The sequence below is a fragment of the Durio zibethinus genome, chromosome 23 (assembly GCF_047325235.1).
Source record: "Durio zibethinus cultivar Kanyao isolate XHJ-2024 chromosome 23, ASM4732523v1, whole genome shotgun sequence".
In the NCBI taxonomy this organism is placed as follows: Eukaryota; Viridiplantae; Streptophyta; class Magnoliopsida; order Malvales; family Malvaceae; genus Durio; species Durio zibethinus.
Genome location: NC_143184.1, coordinates 17,459,298 through 17,479,990, shown reverse-complemented (window position 1 = coordinate 17,479,990; position 20,693 = coordinate 17,459,298). Strand labels below are relative to the sequence as shown.

Sequence of the window (20,693 nt, the reverse complement as noted above, 5' to 3'; positions counted from 1 at the left end):
TTTGAGGGATGAAGAAACTAAAAAAGAGGTTAAGATTGGTACTTCAATGTCATCACCAATAAAGTAAGAATTGATAAAGTTACTACATGAATATATAGATGTATTTGCTTGGTCGTATCAAGATATGTCAGGGTTGGATACAAAAATTATAATGCATAAGCTACCGTTGAAGCCTGAGTGCAAACCAATTAAATAGAAGTTGAGAATGATGAAACCTGAAATGTTGTTGAAAATAAAAGAAGAAGTGAAAAAACAATTTGATGTGAGATTCTTAGAAGTGGTCAAATATTTTGAATGGGTTGTAAATATAGTCCCAATACCCAAAAAAGATGCCAAAGTGAGAATGCTTGTTGATTATCGAGATTTGAATAAAAAAAGTTTAAAAGATAATTTTTCATTACCTCATATTGACACTTTAGTGGACAATACCACTAGGCATTCTCTATTGTCATTCATGGATGGATTTTTAGACTATTATCAAATTAAAATGGCACAAGAAGATAAGGAAAAGACTACTTTTGTAATAGTATAGGGAACATTTTGCTATAAAGTTATACCCTTTGGTTTGAAAAATGCTAGGACAACTTATCAAAGAGCCATGGTAACTATATTCCATGATATGATGCACAAAGAAATAAAGGTGTATGTAGATGACATGATTGCTAAATCCCGTGAAGTAAAAAAATCATTTGACTAATCTCATAAAGCTATTTGAAAGATTAAGAAAGTTTTAGCTCAAGCTCATTTTAGTTAAATGCACTTTTGGTGTAACCTCAAAAAAATTACTGGGATTTATTATCAATAAAAGAGGAATAGAATTGGAACCAGATAAGATATGTGCCATTCAAGAGCTACCACATCCGCTCACGCAAAAAGAAGTAAGGGATTTTTAGGAAGATTGAATTATATTGCTCATTTCATTTCTCAACTTAAAGTCAAATATGATCCTATATTTAAGATTTTTCAAAAGCACGAGTCAGAAGAATGGGATGAAGATTGTCAAATGACATTTGAAAAAGTTAAAGAATACCTATTAAACCCGCTAGTATTAATGTCGTCTGTCCCTAGAAGACCTTTTATCCTGTATTTAATGATGCATGAAAAATTAATGGGATGTATTTTAGGACAACATGATGAAACAGGAAGGAAAAAATAGACCATTTATTACCTAAGCAAAAAGCTTACCGATTACTAGTCAAAGTATTCACCATTAAAAAAGATGTGTTGTACATTAGCTTGGATAGCTCGTCAGCTCAGACAATACATGTTGTATCATACCACTTGGCTCATGGCAAAATTAGATCCCATCAAGTACATCTTTGAAAAACCTTCATTGTCGAAAAGAATAGCAAGATGGCAAGTATTACTTTCTGAATATGACATTGTATATGTATCTCAAAAGGTAATCAAAGGAAGTGCTATTGCTGAATTTCTTACAGAACTCGCTCATGAAGATTATGTGCCTATGACATTTGATTTTTCAGATGAAGACTTAATGTCTGTATTGCACATTGATAAAGAAGAGCATAATGAAGATATATGGAAGACATATTTTGATGGTGCATTAAATGCTTTAGGGCATGGTATTGGAGTAGTTTTGATATCTCCAGAAGGAGATTACTACCCAATCACTATGAAACTAAAATTTGATTGCACTAATAATATGACAGAATATGAAACATGTGTTCTGGTTCTTCAAGCTGCTCTTGAAAAAAAGGCTTATACTTTAAAAGTTTATAAAGACTCTACCTTGGTCATATACCAATTGTAAGGAAAATGGGAAACCAGAGACTCAAAATTGATTTTATACCAAAAGTACATATTAGAATTAATTAAAAAATTTAAGAATATTTGGTTTCATTATTTACCTTGAGAAGAGAATTAGATGGCTGATACATTTGCTACATTAGCAGTAATGTTCAAATTAAGTGAAAATGTTGAAATCCAACCAATCAAATTGAGCTTACGAGAGAAACTAATTCACTATGCAAATGTTGAAGAAGGAGTTGATGGAAAACCATGGTATTTTGACATATTACAATATGTTAAATATCAATAATACCTAGAACACATATCAGAGAATGATAAGAGAACGTTGAAATGGTTAGCAATGAGTTTCTTTCTAGATGAAAAAATTTTATATAAGAGAAGTCGAGAGTAAACACTATTGAGATGTGTGAATACTGCTGAAGCCAAAAAATTACTAGAAGGAATTCATTGAGGTGTTTGTGAAACTCATACAAATGGTCACATGATGACTAAATAAATAATGAGAGCAGGATACTATTAGTTGACAATGAAAAAAGATTGCATTAAGTATGCTAAAAAATATCATAAATATCAAATTTATGCAGACAAGATTCAAGTTCCTCCAACATCTTTGCATGTTATGTCAACACTTTGGCCTTTCTCTATATAGAGAATGGATGTGATAGGGCCCATTACACCAAAAACCTCAAATGGACATCGATTCATTTTAGTGGTAATTGATTACTTCACAAAGTGGGTAGAAATGGCTTCATATGCCAAAGTGACAAAAATGATGGTTTGTAAGTTCATCAAGAAAGAGATCATATGTCGATATGGCCTTCTAGAAAGGATCATTTCGAATAATGCTCTTAATTTGAATAATAAAATGATGACTAAGGTCTGTGCTCAGTTTAAAATCAAACACCATAAATCAGCACCTTATCGTCCAAAGATGAATAAGACAGTTGAAGCGACCAATAAAAACATAAAGAGAATTATTAAAAAGATGACAGATGTGTATAAATATTGGTATGAAAAGCTACCATTTGCATTACATGCTTATCAAACTTTGATACGTACATCTACAAGAGCTATACCATTTTCATTAGTATATGGGATAGAGACAGTGTTGCCCATTGAAGTTGAAATTCCTTTCCTGCGTATTCTTATAGAAGTTGAGTTAGAAAAAGCTGAGTGGGTTCACACTCGATATGAACAATTGAATCTCATTGAAGAAAAAAGATTAGCTGCACTTTACCATGGCCAACTGTATCAAAGAAGAATGATGTGAGTTCATGACAAGAAAGTTCACCCACGACAATTTCGAGAGGGAAAGTTAGCATTGAAAAAGATTCTTCCTAACCAATAGGATCCTCGAGGAAAATGGGCTTCTAATTGGGAAGGATCTTATGTGATGAAAAAAGCTTTTTTTGGTGGGGCACTAATCTTGGTAAAAATGGATGGAGATGATCTGCCAAATCCAGTTAATGCCAATGTAGTAAAAAAGCATTATGCTTAAAAAAATAAAAAAAAAAGCAAAATGAATTTAAAAGATGCCTGAGTTGAAAACCTGAAATGGCAGTTTAGATAAAAATAAAAAGGAAAAGTGAATGGAATGGCTCAATTCTCAATATGTGTTAGAAAATCTTAATAGTTTTGGGCTAGTTTGGTATGCTACATTTTCAAAAAGTCAAGGGCACCAATTAAGAGTCTTCAAAAAAGAATCCATGATGAATTAGTTTATGATGATCTGAATATTTGTTATGTGATTACTTATTGTCCTTGTTATATCTTTTTTGATAATACATGAAACACTTCTTCTTTTTTTCGAATAAAATACCTCTTTATTTATCTTTCTTTTTATCCCTCTCGTTAAAAAGAAAAATGTGCAATGTGTTATAATTATCATAAAATTCAAAAGATGATGAAAGAATAAAAATGACCATAAAAGACACATACATTATTTTGAAGGAGATTTAAAGTGATATGCAAAATATTAAAGAACAAAGGCCAATGAGAAGAGTGGTTTGTGAGTCATAAAGTGGTTGACATGGAACATAGAATATGAAGAGAAATCTTTGTTAATTGAACTTAATCAACCGTTGGAATGCATAGGATTCAAGAAAAGAAGAAAGGAAACAAACTTTGAAAATATTTTTAAGATTAAAGAAAAATGACAACGAAAAAAAAAGAGAAAGAATATGGTCTTTTCATTTGCATAATAAGTGCATTCGCATCATGATCATTATTTATTGCATGGCATTGTAAAAACATGAAAATGTCATTCACGTATTCATGTGACACGACAGATGTATGGGTCTAAGACAATCTAAGACTAACAAAAAAAAGTCAAAAGCAGAAAAGATGTGAACCTTTTGTTTAGAGAAATCTTTCAAATACCATTGCCTCTCAGATCTTTAATTTAAAGTTTGTTGCCTTTGGTTAAATGAGCCATTTAAAGTTCGTTGCCTCTAGTCAGATGAGCCTTTTAACATTTAAAGTTTGTTGTCTTTGGTTAAAGGAGCTTTTTAACATTTAAAGTTTGTTGCCTCTGGTCAGAGGAGCCTTTTGAATTTAAAGTTTGTTACCTCTGGTGAGTGGAGCTTTTTAACATTTAAAGTTTCTTGCCTCTGGTCAGAGGAGTTTTTTTACTTTTAAGAGCCTCTGGTCAGAGGACTCTATCAAAATTAGGCATGATTTGTAAGACCAAATGGCATAATCTATAAATCCTCTCAGATCTTTAATTTAAAGTTTGTTGCCTTTGGTTAAATGAGCCATTTAAAGTTTGTTGCCTCTGGTTAAATGAGCGTTTTAACATTTAAAGTTTGTTATCTTTGGTTAAAGGAGCTTTTAGAATTCAAAGTTTGTTGCCTTTGGTTAAAGGAGCTTTTGGATTTAAAGTTTGTTGCTTTTTGTGAAAGGAGCCTTTTAAATTTAAAGTTTGTTGCCTTTGGTTAAAGGAGCTTTTGAATTTAAAGTTTGTGCATCTAGTAAGAGGAGCTTTTTGAATTTAAAGTTTTATAGCTTCTGTTTATAGGAGCCTTTCAAATTTTCTTTCAAAAAAAAAAACTTTATGTTCAATGTTTCATTTTTTGTATGTGTTTACCTGAACAAAATTGGTGTCTTTTTGTCTTTGCTTTATTCCTGATTCTCAGAAATAGCAAAGAGGGGTAGCTGTAGGCACCGATTTTGTTCTTTTTTTTATTATTATATAATTATTATTATTATTATTATTATTATTATTATTATTAATCTTTAAAAAAAATAAAAAGAAAAGTATTTGATTTCAACTCTGGCAATCGAAATCAAGCTGCTAGAATGATCCAAATTTTTTTCTGACACTGCCTAATATAGCAGCATGAAATTCGATGAGCAAAAGTCACTGGATAGACACCTAAATTTTCCATAAAATGATCCCAAAAGATATGGGATCTTGAATCTCAGAAGCTCTATAAATAGAGCTAATCTCTGCGAGGAATGGACACAAAAACAAAAAGAAGAACAATAAGAGGAAACACATACAATATAAAAAAAAATAACAAACAAAAAAAAATTCTCGAGAATAAAATTCTCAATCTAGGAAGTTGTAGATTTTTTTTGAAAAATCTGGGCTTGGAAAGGTGCTTAGAAAGTGAAAAAGATCACTAGAGAATTTTTTAAAATTTTTTAAAATTTTTTAGGTTGTCGAAATCTGGAAAATTTTAAAATTTTCAACAACCGTTTGAACTTTTCGGCAACCTTTCAAAATTTTCGACGATCGTTTAAATTTTTCGGTGACCAAAATTTGGGTTCATCGTCGGAATCTGAAAATTTTTAAATTTTTTGAGACTGGTTGAAATTTTCAGCCATCGGTGCACGGCAGCCGGCGAAGGGTGCTTGGATTTTAAAGAGAGAGGCTCTGGGGTAGAGAGAGAAAGGAAAAAAATAAAGAAAAAAGCTAAAATAGGCCTTTTATAGGCACCTTAAAACGACGTTGTTTTGGGCGTCTAGACTAAGGCCGACCCGCGCAAGATTCGCACGTTGACTCACGCGCCAACCTAACCCGTTTTTCAGGTTTTTTCTTTTCTTTTTCTTTTTAGTTTTCGTTTTATATTTATATTTATATTTTTTATGTTGATTTTTATGTTATTTTTTTATTTTTTTATGATGTTATTATTATTATTATTATTATTATTATTATTTTATATTATTACTGGTAATAATTTTTTAAAAACAAATAAATAAATAGAATAAAAAATGAAACTGAAATAAAATAAGGACCTAAAAAATATAAATAAAAAAATATAATAATAATAACTACTTTAAGCAAATAAATTTTATTACAAGCAAAAATATTATTTAAATTTTACCAAAGTGTTGGGATAATTTTAAAAAATAATTTTTGTTAAAAAATAAATAAAAATTGATAAATAAAAAAATCAATTGTTTAAATGAATCTTTTAAATGTAATTTTTAGAGAAAGCTAAAAGAGTTTAGTTTTCTTTAATTATTGCAACTAAAAATAATTTTTTGGATTTCACTACAGAGCTGGGATAATCCAAAATTATTTTATCTAAAATAAAGATTGATTTAAAAATGTAAAAAATTTAATAAAAAATAAAATTAATAATAATTGATATCTTGAATTTTTAAATATATATATATAATTGAAAGAGTTTGATTTTCTTTAAATAAAAGATTAATATTTAGATTTCATCGATGAGTTGGGATAATCTAAATTTTTTTTTTATAAAAAAAATATAATTAAAGAATAAATAATAAAATTTTTAAAAATAATCATAATAACGATTAATTAATTAATTCCTTTAACTATAAAAAATGATTTTATTTAAGATCTTGCCAAAATTAAGATAATTTTAAAACTTGTTCAAAATTTATTTTATAAATTTTAGGAACTCACCAAAAAGTCAGGATGTTGCTAAAATCCTTTTTTAAAACAAATAATTAAAATCTTATGACGAAGTTTCGAGAATTTTGTGAATGGTTAATTTTCTTAAAATATTTTCTAAATAATGATTTTCTATAAATTTCACCAAAGCGTTGAAAAATTTATAGAATACGAAATAATAATAATAATAATGTTAATTTTGTAATAGAGAAAAATGTTTTAAAATAAATTTTAGAAAATTAAACTTAAATAAAAAAAGACCACGTTATCAAAATTATAAGATTATGCATGTTTAAATGGTATTGTTCTTTGAATGGGCGACATGAGGGTGTTAATACTTTCCTCACTCATAACCATACTCTCGAACCTAGTCTTGATTTCACAAACCTAAACTTCTTTAAGTAAGTTTTAATTAATTTTAAGATTTTTACTAAAAGATGATATTTTCAGTGGCCAATCACACCTTATAAAAAAGATTAGTGGCAACTCCGAAAATTTTTACCAAGTCTAGCGATCGAGTTCTCCTGGACATAAAATCGTTATGACAACAGAGTTGTAGGGTGTTATAGGATACACACCCCATAAGGGTGCGTATGTTTATGAGTGGACTAAAGAAGATTGAGAGGGTTCACATAGGTATGGTGCATGTGAGTGAACTAGAGGAAACTGAGATGGTTCACCTAGATATGGATGCATGAATGTATATGGGTTCGTGTTTGTTTAGGTTAAGAATACTCTATGAGACTAGAAAAGATTGAGAGTGTCTATGGGTATTGATGTAGCTGATATGATTTGTTGTATATTTATAATTTTCTACAACCAGTGGATCTTTTTTCTTATTTATGGATGTAAGTTGATTGAATCGAACTATATTAAATTGTTGTCTCCTATATGATTGATCGATTATTCAATTATGCTTTCGTTGGTGTGATTGGATTTAGATTTTTTAGTCTAATAAGTGATATCAGAGCTTGAGTTTAAGACATAAAAAAAGTTGAATGTTCAAGACATGAGAAAAAGTAAGCCTAGAGGAGCTCGATTCAAAAAAAGAGTTTAAGTTCATGTTTGGAGGATTAAGGATTGATTTACGTGAAGCATGAATACACACGAGATAAGATGATTGTGAGACTTTCATTACAAATAGAGCCAAGCATATCTAACATGAAGACAAATAATTTGATGAAATTTGAGTCAAGGTGAAAATTATTAAAAATAGTGACTCAAATCCCATTACAGATTTATTTGGGATTAGTTAGATATTGCTTGATGAATAAAAAGACTTGCAGAAGAATAATTTTAAGAGAAAATAGATTCTTAATAAGTAACTTTGACTTACAGAAAAAGAATTCTAAGAGAAAATGAATTTTTAATAAGTAAGTTTGTATGACTATAAATAGATGAAGTCTTTATAGGATTAGGTATAAGAAAAATATGTAAGAGAGTTGTAAGATTTTATGGGATAGACACTCCATAAGAGTATTGAAGATTTACATCTTATGGGTGTGTATATTTATGAGTGTCCTAGAAGAGATTGAAAAGGTCCACAAAAGGATGGTGCATGTGAGTGGACTAGAGATGACCAAGATTATCCGCATAAATATGGGTACATGAGTGTATATAGGTTTGTGTTTGTTTAAGTTAAGAATATTTCATATGATTAGAAGAGATTGATAGTGTTTATAGGTATTGATGTGGCTGATATGATTTGTTGTATATTTATGATTCTTTACAATTAGTAGATTTTTTTTCTCATCTGTAGATATAAGTTGATTGGATTGAATTATGTTAAATTTTTTTTTTATTGATTAATTGTTCAATTATATTTTTATTGGTGTAATTAGATTGGGACCTTTTCGGCTAAGAGAATATGCATGCATAATGAGGTTCTGAAGAGTTATAACGGAAGGAGATGCCCTGGGCTTATTGCTTAGATGACACAGGCCCAAGGGAGGAATTTTTCTGTAGTAGAAAATCGAGTGATGGACGTAAGGATAAAGGTCGCCCGTGTTGCAGAATTGTCTTGCACTCATACTCACCGTGAAACAAATGGCGCGGCTCACATTCTGGCAAAAATGGCAGTAGAAATGGTAGGGTCCATGATCTGGAATGGTGGATATCCAGAAGCTATAAACGACATTGTATTACAGGAAATGTCCTCTTTGAATTAATGAGATCATCTTCTTTTTTTTAAAAAAAAAAAACACTTTTTTTTTAGCTATATTAAAATGATAAAATTTTAGTATAAAAAAGAAAAAAAAAAAAGATTTGGTTGAAATCAGATTTTTTTATGTTTCTTTAAGTATTTTTAATCATTAGATTAAAAGCTTAAGGATCACTTCTTTCTTCTACTCATCTCCTTTTATTTTTTAATTTTATTATAATTATAATTATACAGATAAATAGAAAATGATTTTTTAAAAAAAAGTTAAAAAACAAAAAATGTCACTTGGGCTCTTGGCGAGTAAACAGCTCGTGACATAGCAACATTTAACCCTTTAGAAGATTATGATATAATTTTTAATGAATGGTATAGATAGTATAATGATAGATTATCTTCATAAAATTTCATTTCTAATTTTTAAATTAAATTGCAACCATTTTTGAAAAATTTAAGAATGAATTGAATAACATATAAAAGTTTGAAACTAAAAGTTTATAATATTGTATACTATAAAATTAAAAGTTTGATTAGTTTTTGTTTGACATGTGTTATTATTTTATTAAATATTTTATTACATCAACAAATTAATTAATAATATTAATATAAGGTACCAAATTAAATGATAAAATAAAAGTTAAATTATTAAATTAATAATTTTATTTATTTAAATATCAAATTGACAGAATATATATGATACATAGATTTTTTTTGTTTAACACTATATAATATTGTATTTTCTCCCTTAATTTAAACAACATTGGCCCCTAGCATTCTCCATTACAATTTGTTAGTTTTTATGCTGATAAAAAAATATAACAAAAAAGCTGAAGCAATTTTTTAGAAGGGCCTCGAGTGAGGCAAATAGATAGACATAGACAAATATGCCAACCAAAGACAAACAAAGCCCCATCCAACAGATCCGAGAAATGCGTCGACTGGTCTTTTTGTGCTCAATGCTACGCCTCTTCTTTTTCATCCCCCACACCCAAGCTGCTGCGTCTTTCACACTCTCTTCTCTTCCATTTTTTTTCATAAGTTAGTATTTTATTATTTTCATAAAATGCTAATGAGTCTTGAAAGAAAATTTGGCTCTTGGTGCATTTATATCATATTTATTTTGTATTTTATATGTATAAAATATAAAATAATTATATTATAATTAATTTTGTTGTATTAAAATAAACTGTATTTTTTAATTTTTATTAAATTTATATAATTTTTATTAAAATTTTAAATTATATTATTTTTATATATTTTTATATTATATTAAATTTAAAATTATTAAACTTACTAAAAATAAAAAAACTTTTCGTTATTTTTAAAAAATATTTTAACACGTAAAATCTTAAATTTGTTACTAACAAAAAAGGCAAATTAAGAGTTTGCAGAGGTAGAGCATAAACAGTAAATATCTCAACTCCAGTACGATTTTTCTTTTCCCTTCTTTTTGTGACCAATGAACAATGGTTGTCACAATCCAACAAAAACTAACAAGAGCAAGAGCTGTAAGGAAATCCAAGTATCCTTCAAAAACCAATACGGAAAAAGAAATACTAAATAAAAATAAAACCAACCATTCCCTAACGTGGAGGCAATGTGAGACCACATATTTCCTTCAATAATTGTAGTATGTCATTTCGCAGTTGATTTTGTCTGTTTTTCCAATTCAATAATTTCACTTTTATCGTTTTACATGTTCCATATTTTTTTTTTTCACTTGGCATCATTCTAATCCCTCTGTACCACACAAAACTATAAAGAGTTGGGGCTCTGTGTCTGTCCCCGTCCAGTCTTGTACACCGATTCTGACTCCTCGCTGCTGCCCACTCCCAGCCTTTTCTCTCTCTTTCTCTCTCATTTCCCCCACCATTTCTTTGCCATTCCTACCCCACCCAGACTCAACAATTCCTTCAAAAGCGTGTTAACACGTTCCAAAAAGGCGCGTTAAAAACTCCTATTTGCACATACAGATCTCCACTCTCTTTCCCTTGCTTCACCTCATAATCAACTTTGATTGCTTCCGATTCCTTTCTTAAATGCCAATTCCAATTCCTTTCTTAAATCCCACATAATCCAACCCTTGTCTTCCCCTTCAACTTCTGCTACAAGTCCTCTTTCTTCAAAATATTTAAAAAAAAAAAAAAAAAGCCAGCATTCTCCATACCACCAACAACAAAGTTTCCCTTCTTTTCTTCTCTTTCTTAAGGGCATGATGATCTTCAAATGAAAGAGCGTCAACGTTGGCAACCAGAAGAAGACGCGCTCCTCAAATCCTATGTCAAACAATATGGCCCTAAAGAATGGAACCTTATTTCCCAACGCATGGGAAAACCTCTTAACCGTGACCCAAAATCCTGCCTGGAACGTTGGAAAAACTATCTCAAACCAGGCATCAAAAAAGGGTCCTTAACCCCAGAAGAGCAATCCCTAGTCATCTCCCTTCAAGCCAAGTACGGTAACAAGTGGAAGAAAATAGCCAGCGAAGTCCCTGGCCGTACAGCCAAAAGACTTGGCAAGTGGTGGGAGGTTTTCAAAGAAAAACAGCTCAAACAATTGCAGAAGAAACAAGGCCGGAAAGAATTTTCCCCCGAAGGTAGTAGTAGTGTAATTACTCCAGCTGTATCTTCATCCCCAGGTCAATACGATCACATTCTCGAAACCTTTGCTGAGAAATACGTTCAACCAAATAACAAGTTTCTTGCCACTTATTCCACCATGAACTTATCTCCCATTATGCCTCCCACCATTTCACTACCCGACCCTGACCCCGTTCTCTCACTCGGCTCGGGAAGTTCTGGGACTGCCACGACGTCCTCTTCTGTTGTTTTGCCACTCTGGATGAATCACAATCACACCACTTCTTCATTGTCATCTTCGACTTCATCAACCACCCCATCCCCGTCCGTAAGCTTGTCTCTTTCCCCCGGAGAGCCGGCTCTTGACCCAGACTTGACCCGGTTCATACCGGGTCAAGTTTGTACCCTGGTGCAATACTGTAAGGAGTTGGAGGAAGGGAGGCAAAACTGGATGCAACATAAGAAGGAAGCAACATGGAGGCTGAGCAGGTTGGAGCAGCAACTGGAGTCAGAGAAGGCAAGAAAAAGGAGAGAAAAGATGGAGGAGATAGAGGCAAAGATACGGTGCTTAAGAGAAGAGGAGATGGCGTTTCTTGGGAGGATTGAGAGTGAGTATAAAGAGCAGTTGAATGTTTTACAGAGAGATGCCGAGACCAAAGAAGCTAAGCTAATGGAAGCTTGGAGTAGTAAGCATGTTAAGTTGGCTAAGCTTATGGAACAGATTGGGTTCACTACTCAATCTCCACCTTGAGTTTTCCTTTTATGTTTTAGTTTACCATTAATTTTGTCTATTGTCATATGCTTTGAAATTTCCTTACTTTTGGTTTTGTTGGTGTTCCGTGTACTATCTTTCATGAATCTTTGAATAATGCTGATCTAGTTTTTATGGCTTTTGATCAAGTTCCATGAAATTCAACATTTCTGCAATTTTTGACTGCTTATTTATTTATGAGGAATTAATGGGTTCATTATGATGATTAATTTAACTAAATGTACCACGTTAAAAAAAAGTGAACTTGAATTAAGAACTTCTAAACAACGGAAGTTTTGATGATTTAATGTATTCGTGTTTGTGAGCGATTTTGTACTGCCCTTCTGTATGAAACATGGTAGAAAAAGTGTGAAGGGATTCTGGCAAGCAGAGCTGAAGCCTGAAGGTGGTCCTTCTATAAAGATGTAGGGTCCAATCTGGTTTTCACGCTTTTGTTAGTGGGAGGAAAAAAGCTTTGTCCAAAAGATCGACATGTTTTTCATTAAAAAAAAAAAAAAGATAACAATGTTTTGTTATTCACAACAACATTAAATATTATTTTTCTTTATTGTACAAATTTCGAGAATTTAACAAAATAATAATACTAATAATAAAACCATAAGCACACTTGTAGCTCCAATTTCAGTTTAAGATGTAAGATTTTATTTATTATTTTAAGTTTAATTGTTTGGTAAAAATTTTTTTGAGTGATTGTTAGTGCTACGAAATTTAATTTACTTTTTCTCCGGTGATTGGAGATGATTTTTTGTTGGTTCAAAGGTAGTAAAAAGCCATCCAACATATATGCATAACTAGCTTTTTTATTTGTGTGATACCTAAATTTTTTATTATATTTTTTATAATTTTAATTTTTATAATTTTTTATAATTTTTTTCTTATTTTCATATAAAATATATTTTAATTTTTTATTTATAACAAAATTTATCACACTTTAATCTTAAAATTTTTGTTTTAAATGTGCATATACACTAAAAAGTTCTTAATTTTTTGGTACTAAAATTGTGAGTTTATAAAAGTGTCAATAATTTTTTTTTTTATTTTACAAACTTAATATAATAACTTAAACTTTTAAGGGCATTTTTAGCCAACTCTCACCTCTTAACTTTTACCCTTTGAATCCACTTTCTCTTTTTTTTTTGCTTTTATCCCCATGAATCTCACTACCAATTTTTTGAAATCTCTCTCACTCTCACCATTCTCCACCAACGAACTTCTCTTTCAAATTTGTCTGAAATCTCCACCACCATCGACACTATCAATCTCTACCACAATCGTTACCATCAATGTCAACGTCGTTACAATTTCCTCTGCTTCAATTTTTTCAATTTGTTTAGCTAGGTATTGTCGAATCACTATGTTCTTACAATTTGTGTTTTTCTAAATGGACTTCATGCTCTCTATTAAGCCTCTGCATTTCTTGTTTTTTATCTGTCAATTCAATCGTTGTCATCTTCTCCATCAACATCATTTCAAAACATGTATTCACTAAAATCAGTCTCTTTCCTCATTTTGATTATGATTTGGAATTGACGATCCAAAGGTCATTACTAATTAACTTCAGTAAAGTTGTGATTTGTGATTTCATTTTTGAGCTTGATCTTTTAATAGTCTTATGCAGTGGAGTTAAGAACGGAAGCAATTTCATAGAGGCAGAAGTAATTTTTGGTCCGATAATTTCTTTTATTTTCTATTTTTCTTGATTACTAATTTAAATTTTTATTTCCTTTTCATTTAAGGTTAGAAACCTATTAATTTTTGTAACTTTCTCCTCTTGATTTAAACTTATTGTTTGAACCTTGTTAATAACTTCCACATTTTTCTTTTACCTCTGCTTGTTGTAGAACTCTATTTAATTGTTTTTGAACTCTGATTGCAGGGTAGTCACCTTATGTACAAGCATTTTGCTACTCTTAACTTTGTATTTGTATTTGATAGTTCTGAAAATGAACTTGCCATACTTGACTTGATACAAGGAATGTGTCTAATTTTTCTTGTAGAGTCACCTATAATGGAGTAATCTATCTATGAAATGTTGTTCTTCTATGTTATGATCTTTTCAAACTCAAGATTTCAATTTACTCGATACTTGGAGATGTCTGAATATTTCATCTTGCATTATAGATATGAAAACTTTAAATAAAGCTGAATGGAGCCATTTTGGTGGTCTCTTTGATGATTTGAACTTGAATTAAGTTCACATACACCTTTTTGTAAAATAGATCCTTTTCTTTGACCATTTAATGAAAAGAAGAAAACAAAATTGATTTTCATGTGCACTAGAATCGGTGATCACTGTATGTAGTTTTGCAAAATATCATTACTAATAAACTTCTGAAGCTATCTGTTTATGACAAAAAGGGTGGATATATAAGCAATAATTACAATCTTGCTGTTGTTTAATTAATTGGACCAGGGCATACTGCTGGTTCTGAAATGATGTTGTCTAACATTTGAATTGAATCACTACATATTTATTTATTTATTTAGAATTTTTTTGGTTTAGTGAAAAAGTTTCTGTGTTAAAAATTTGTATTGATATTTAGTATGCAGGTCTTGTACCTGCAACCTTCATGATGCTCTAATCAATTGAACTAATAGGCCAATTATTCTTTTTATTTTTTTTAGCTTGACATAAATTTATTACTCTTAAAACATTGCTGATAAATGATGATGAAAGAACATTTTTTACATTTTAGATTTTAGTTTGGAGTTGTAATTGTGCGACAAAATTATTGTTGAGGAATTGTTATTTCAAAAGCCATGACACAAGTCATTTTAATTTAGATTGAAAATTTTTGAACCTACTAACCTTGAATTGAAGTTTGGATTTCACTGGAGCTAAGAAATAGTTATCAGAGATGGATGATGGTTTAAAGTATGGTTTTAACTTTATGGAGTAGGGCACTAGGTGTGCAGTTGTTAACATGGGCTTCAGAAGAGTATGTTTGTGATTCTTCTTACTTCCAACGTTAGATTTAGGTAGGAAACAGGTCACAGATGATTTTACTAGATGATATTTTCAGGCATGTTTACTATGTCTCCTTATTCTCCCTTCATCTCTTGTTGCCTTATTTGAAGGCAATAACAAACATAATGATGATAACATTCTGGTCTATAAGAAATTTAAGTTGATGAGTTACTACCTTGCTTGTATGAAATTCACTGAAAAATTTCATTCTTGTTTATATAATAGGTGAGTATTCTTGTTAGATTATATGTCTATAGTTGAATATGCCATCGTCTGGTTCTGATCCATGCATGTCAGCAATACTGAAGTTCTCAGTGTGTTATCTTAGCATTTTTTTGAAGAGGGGATCATAACAAAATGGTTCTATTTGAGATAATTAGTCTAGTCTTTCTGAATAGCTTGCTTTGCCCTTCAAGTTATAATCTTAGATTATTGTCATTAGCATAAGCTTTAGTGATGTTTGGAAATTAATCATGTTTGTTATTATATGGTCATTCATGTAAAGTTTATTGTCATATGGAACTTTGAAAGGGAAAGATATTCCATTCACCTACTGTTGATGAAGAGACTCATTTTTGCATATAGGACTTGAAAATTGGTTGCTATTTGCTAGAAATACAAAGTTTCTTTAGTTTTTATTTGATCTATTATTACATTATCTTGTCCTTTTGCTACTGCAGGAGAAACTTTTTGCTAGTAAAAATAGAATAGAGGCTTCACTAGGGAAGAAGTTAAATAATGACATGCTTTCTAAGATTGAAAAGGAACACAAGGTACCTAAAAGTTTCTTATTGTCATTAAGCAGCACCTTAGAACTGTACCCTTATCTTAAAGTAAAATCTCTCTTAATCTGATTCTTTCTTTTGCTTAGAGGATAGAGAAGTTATTTTTTTTATTGAAAAAATAACATAGACAAGCACTTCTTCTTAATAACTTCTTGGTTGTTGATGGGATTTCTCCAGAACGCTCCCTTTGTGACAGAAAACTTGTCACTTACGCATTTGGTAAGGAGCTTTAAAGTCCAACATGCCTCTTTTTACTAGATTTTTATTGTGTTAATTACAAGATATCCAAGTTTTCTGATGGTTTTTGTTTTTTACTTTTTAGTCATAAATACTGGCAGTATTAATCTCAACTCTAGGATTTATAAATTTAAACTGACTTGTGTTGGCATTATTAACATTCAAATGCTGGGTAAATGTAAATGCTTTTATCAAAGCTAATATAGTTTCTTATGATTTTGCAGGTGATTATGATTGGTCAATAAATGAGGCTATTAAGATTACCAAGCATGTAATTTATAACCAAGACATATTTCGGAACCCATTGATTTTTTATATATAAATTTCATTGTTATCATCTATAGTCATATTTTTTTTTCTCTTGATATAGTTCTTAATGTCGACCATATATCAGGCGGAAACCACCATCCTTAGATCCTTTCAATAAAAAATTTTGATTTAGATGTCAAACCTTATAGTTTTCTATTTGTAATGGGATTGGTATCAAGTTGCAATCTACCTTTGATGGTTATCTGATTTTTTAACAGCTTGTAGACAATGACAAATGGCATTGCTATTGAATTTTGCCAATGTTAGTACTTATGAATCATGATATTGTCACTTTATTGATATGAAATTTGGAAGGTTTATTTCTAATTTTAAGTATGCTTCAATGTTTCAAATGTGATGAACATGTCAGTTAATTATTGTTCTATAATCAGGAGAGCAAAATTTAGGATATAAGTAATCTAAAAATGTTCTTTTGCCAGAAATTGCAAAAGTTGGGCCTTGCAGACCTTCATTTCTCATACTTTCATTCTCTACTAATTAGTATGAATTGTTTTTTAATTTTATTAGGTATAAAGATAAGAAATATGAAATATATAGCGGTGTTTGAAGAATAAAATGTCACTAAATTTAAAATTTAAATCATTGTAAAAAAATTATTTAATTTTATTATTTTGAAAATATAATCTTATAAAATTTATCTTAAAATGAAACATGTTGTTTTTTTTAGTATTTAGCGTCATTTTAATTAAAAAAGTAGTGAATATAGTGGTGTTTTAAATAAAAACACTGCAAATGTTGCATATTTAGTGGCTTTTTCCCTTTTTTTTTTTATAAATGTTGTTGAAACATTTTGGGATTGGGAAGTGCCCATCTGCAGGATGATGGGGAGTGAAGAAAAAAGGGGCTTAAAAAAAGCAATTTTGATAAAAATCAAAATAAAGAGAAGTCATCATCAATATTTTTTAGGTTGTGATTAGCTACTCAAAATTTATTTTTTTAATAAAACATTTAAAATAGGTTTAAAGTTTTCTAAAAAAAACATTTTGAGGTTTATGAAATAAGAATTTTAGTTCAAGAGTTAGTTATGCATAGGAAAAGATTAACACTCTTATAACGTCCGTTGAAAATAGTTTCAATTGATTGCATGTTATCTTTAGATTTTGATAAATGATCATATTTTAATGTTTAAAAATTAATTCATTTTTTCAGTTATTTATCGCAAACTTTGAAAAATTCTTTTTTTAAAGACAAATCATTTTTTTAAAAACAAAACTATTTTATCTTGGATCAAAATGAAAACACCTTAAGTATCAAAACACCTTCTTTACTTCTTATATTTAAATAGAGTTTCAAAAATATTTTTAACTTAAAGGTTTTCAAATTGCCCCATAAAATTGAGATAAAAGGTTTTCAAATTGCCTCATAAAATTGCAATAACACATCGCATAAATAATAACCACTAAAAATCTCCCTATATTTAGATCAGATCTCAATGACTATATTTACTTGAGATATTATCTTATTTAAAAATATTTTTTCTTTTTCAAAACTCATATTTGAAAACAAATGTATGATATGCATGAACTTATTAATTATATGACAAATGCATGACAATAAAACATGAATGACAAAGTATGAATGCATGACAATTTTTGAATGTATGTAACATAATAAAATGTGATGTAAATGCATGAATGGGGTTAAGGTTGGTTTTAGGGTTTGGGGTAGGTTTAGGATTTAAGTTAGGGTTTGATTTAGGGTTTAGAATTTGGATTGGGGTTTGCGGTTTGGTTTAGAGTTTGAGATTTGAATTAGGATTTAAAAGATGGTTTAGGGTTACGAGGGTTTGGATTTGAGGTTTGAAATTTGGCATTTTTAAACTTTCAAGACATGTTCCGTCATTTTTTTTTTTTTTTGAAATTCAAGCAAGTAAACACAAAAATCACCAAACAACCTACTAAACTAACATTTTATTCATGGAAAATTTAATCTAACACATTAAAATCTTGAAGAATCATGCAAGAACACAAGCAAGCAATGAGGAATGAACCAACATTTAGCCATGAACAAGCTTAGAGGATTCAACCAAGCATGGGAATGGCTTGGACCAACCTTCCTAAGGTAGAACACAACCATGCTTTAATCCTATTCAACTCAAACATGCATCAAACATCAAGTTATTCATCATATAGAAACATTTTAATCACAAAAATTTTCTTATCAAACATGTAACAAACTAAAATAGTAAGAAATCCATAAAAATAAGAACATTAGCCAAACACCAAACATACACCATTAACTAATCAAAATTTAGGCAAAAAAACAAGTAAACTAATTATCTAATTATCATAAACATTATTTAGAAGCAAGAAAATCATCAAAGATAACCAAAATGAGGTTCGGCCACGATGGATCCATGTTTGGTTGAACCTCTAAATGGCTTTAATGGTGGATTTTTTTTCTTTGATCTTTTGTCTTAAATCAATCTATGGATTAGTTAATTAAGTTTTTATATCAAATTTGAAGCTAAGAATACAAAAAACTATGAATTTTCTCCTCTTTTTAAAATATTGGATTAACATTGGCATGAATTCAGAAACGGGCTTAGTTAGTTTTTTTTTTGTAGGAATAGCATTTAGATAAATAAACTAAACCGATTGAATTAACCTACTGATGATTTAATATTCATATGAGTATATATATATATATATATATATATATGTTTGATAGGTTTCTATGCTGTAGATGATTCATCATAATCTAGCATGCAATATAATTAAAAGAATAAGGTAGCATATTTGATTTATTTTGAGTAAAAAATCAAAATATTTGATACAAAAAATATGGGAGGATATGAAGCTGATAAATTCAAAATCTTGTTCAAATAATTTATTAAGATTACTTTGATTGTAATAAATCTGTCAATTAGTATGTACTATTTTTTTGTTTAATTATTCTTGTCAGTACAACACTGAAGAGAACATTATATTAGTTGTTTGCTACCTTAACCAATTTTTTTTTTTTGTGCTCTCAATCCTAAAAGATTTTTACTCAAGTTTATCTACAGATAGAGTATAGCTAGATATTTACTTTGGAATTTTATAAAAGTCACAGTTAGCTTATTCCATATTTGCTGAAGGCTGCAGCTTTTTCTTTTGAAAAAAAAAGAAATAAGAAAATATAGGTTGAATTAATCATGTGTTTTAATTGATATAACCTTAATTTTATATACCCAAGACCTGTAAATACACATTCCTTTTGACATGGAATGAGTCAAAAAACAGGTTTATTGAATTTTTCAATACAATTTTCAGGAGTGATATAACTTAGTAAACATTATAGATTCACATTTGCCTGAACAATATCATCCTAACATAACAGGTGTAAACATGATGTATAATTAATCTTCTCATAGTTAACCTGTAATTAGTTTAGGTTAGACATATATATAAGTATATATAATATTAATATGGTTTCAAAGTTAACATATATAATAACAAATAATCAACAAGTTTGATATTCAAATTTTAGTATTTGCAACCTATTCAATTATTTTTAGATTTCAATTTAAAAATAAAAAAAAAACCCTAATAAATGAACTCAAAATATGTAAATTGTGCATATAAATTCTAAATTAATTATTTTATCACTAGATTATATATAAAGCATTTTCATATTGAGGGTTAGTGTAAGATGTAGATCAATTAGGCTACATGATTCTATCATATATCTCTAGAATTCAAGCAATACATAGCCTTCATGTCATAGCTAGTGCCATAATGCTCATTAAATGGTCACCCCCTTTATGGAGAAAAATTGAAGGATATATCCCTAATAATCATAGATCTTGTAGGAATTAGAAACATATATGATGTATCATCATTTAAAATGAAATATCTTTGATCGTAATTCTGAAAGCTAAGAAATGCATAGAAAAAAAAAGGTTGATGAATCTTTTTCAGAAGTTGTGTAGTGTAAGTCCCAAAACTCTCAGTAAAAAAATAGGCTAAAAAATGACAATTACTAGTGCTTTGGATGTAACCTTGTTAAACAACATAGGATGGTGAATCTTGAGGTTCATCCTATGCTAAAAGCTAAGTCTGGGGCTATCTATCCTCTCTATTAATTTCAAGCTTCATTAAACTCCTTTAGTCCAAAGGTCCAAACAACGACCCACCCCCATAATTAGAATAACAACTATAACCGAATTGGACAATCTACTCTACCCATCACTATCATTGTGTTAAATTTTATTTAGGGAGAATTAGAAATTAAGGTGTTGGGAAC

At 29.7% G+C, this 20,693-nt stretch overlaps 2 protein-coding genes across 2 annotated transcripts; both read left to right on the top strand.

Annotated features, from left to right (window-relative positions):
* Positions 1-1,288: 1,288 nt before the first annotated feature.
* LOC111313238 (uncharacterized) lies at positions 1,289-3,040 on the top strand. Its single transcript, XM_022913903.2, has 2 exons — positions 1,289-1,690; positions 2,420-3,040. Exons 1-2 carry the CDS (start codon positions 1,289-1,291, stop codon positions 3,038-3,040), a joined length of 1,023 nt encoding a protein of 340 aa, XP_022769638.2.
* A 7,348-nt stretch (positions 3,041-10,388) lies between these two features.
* On the top strand, positions 10,389-12,268 carry LOC111313645 (transcription factor AS1-like). Its single transcript, XM_022914316.2, has one exon. The coding sequence runs from the start codon at positions 11,022-11,024 to the stop codon at positions 12,123-12,125; it is 1,104 nt and encodes a 367-aa protein (XP_022770051.1). The 5' UTR covers positions 10,389-11,021; the 3' UTR covers positions 12,126-12,268.
* Positions 12,269-20,693: the final 8,425 nt, after the last annotated feature.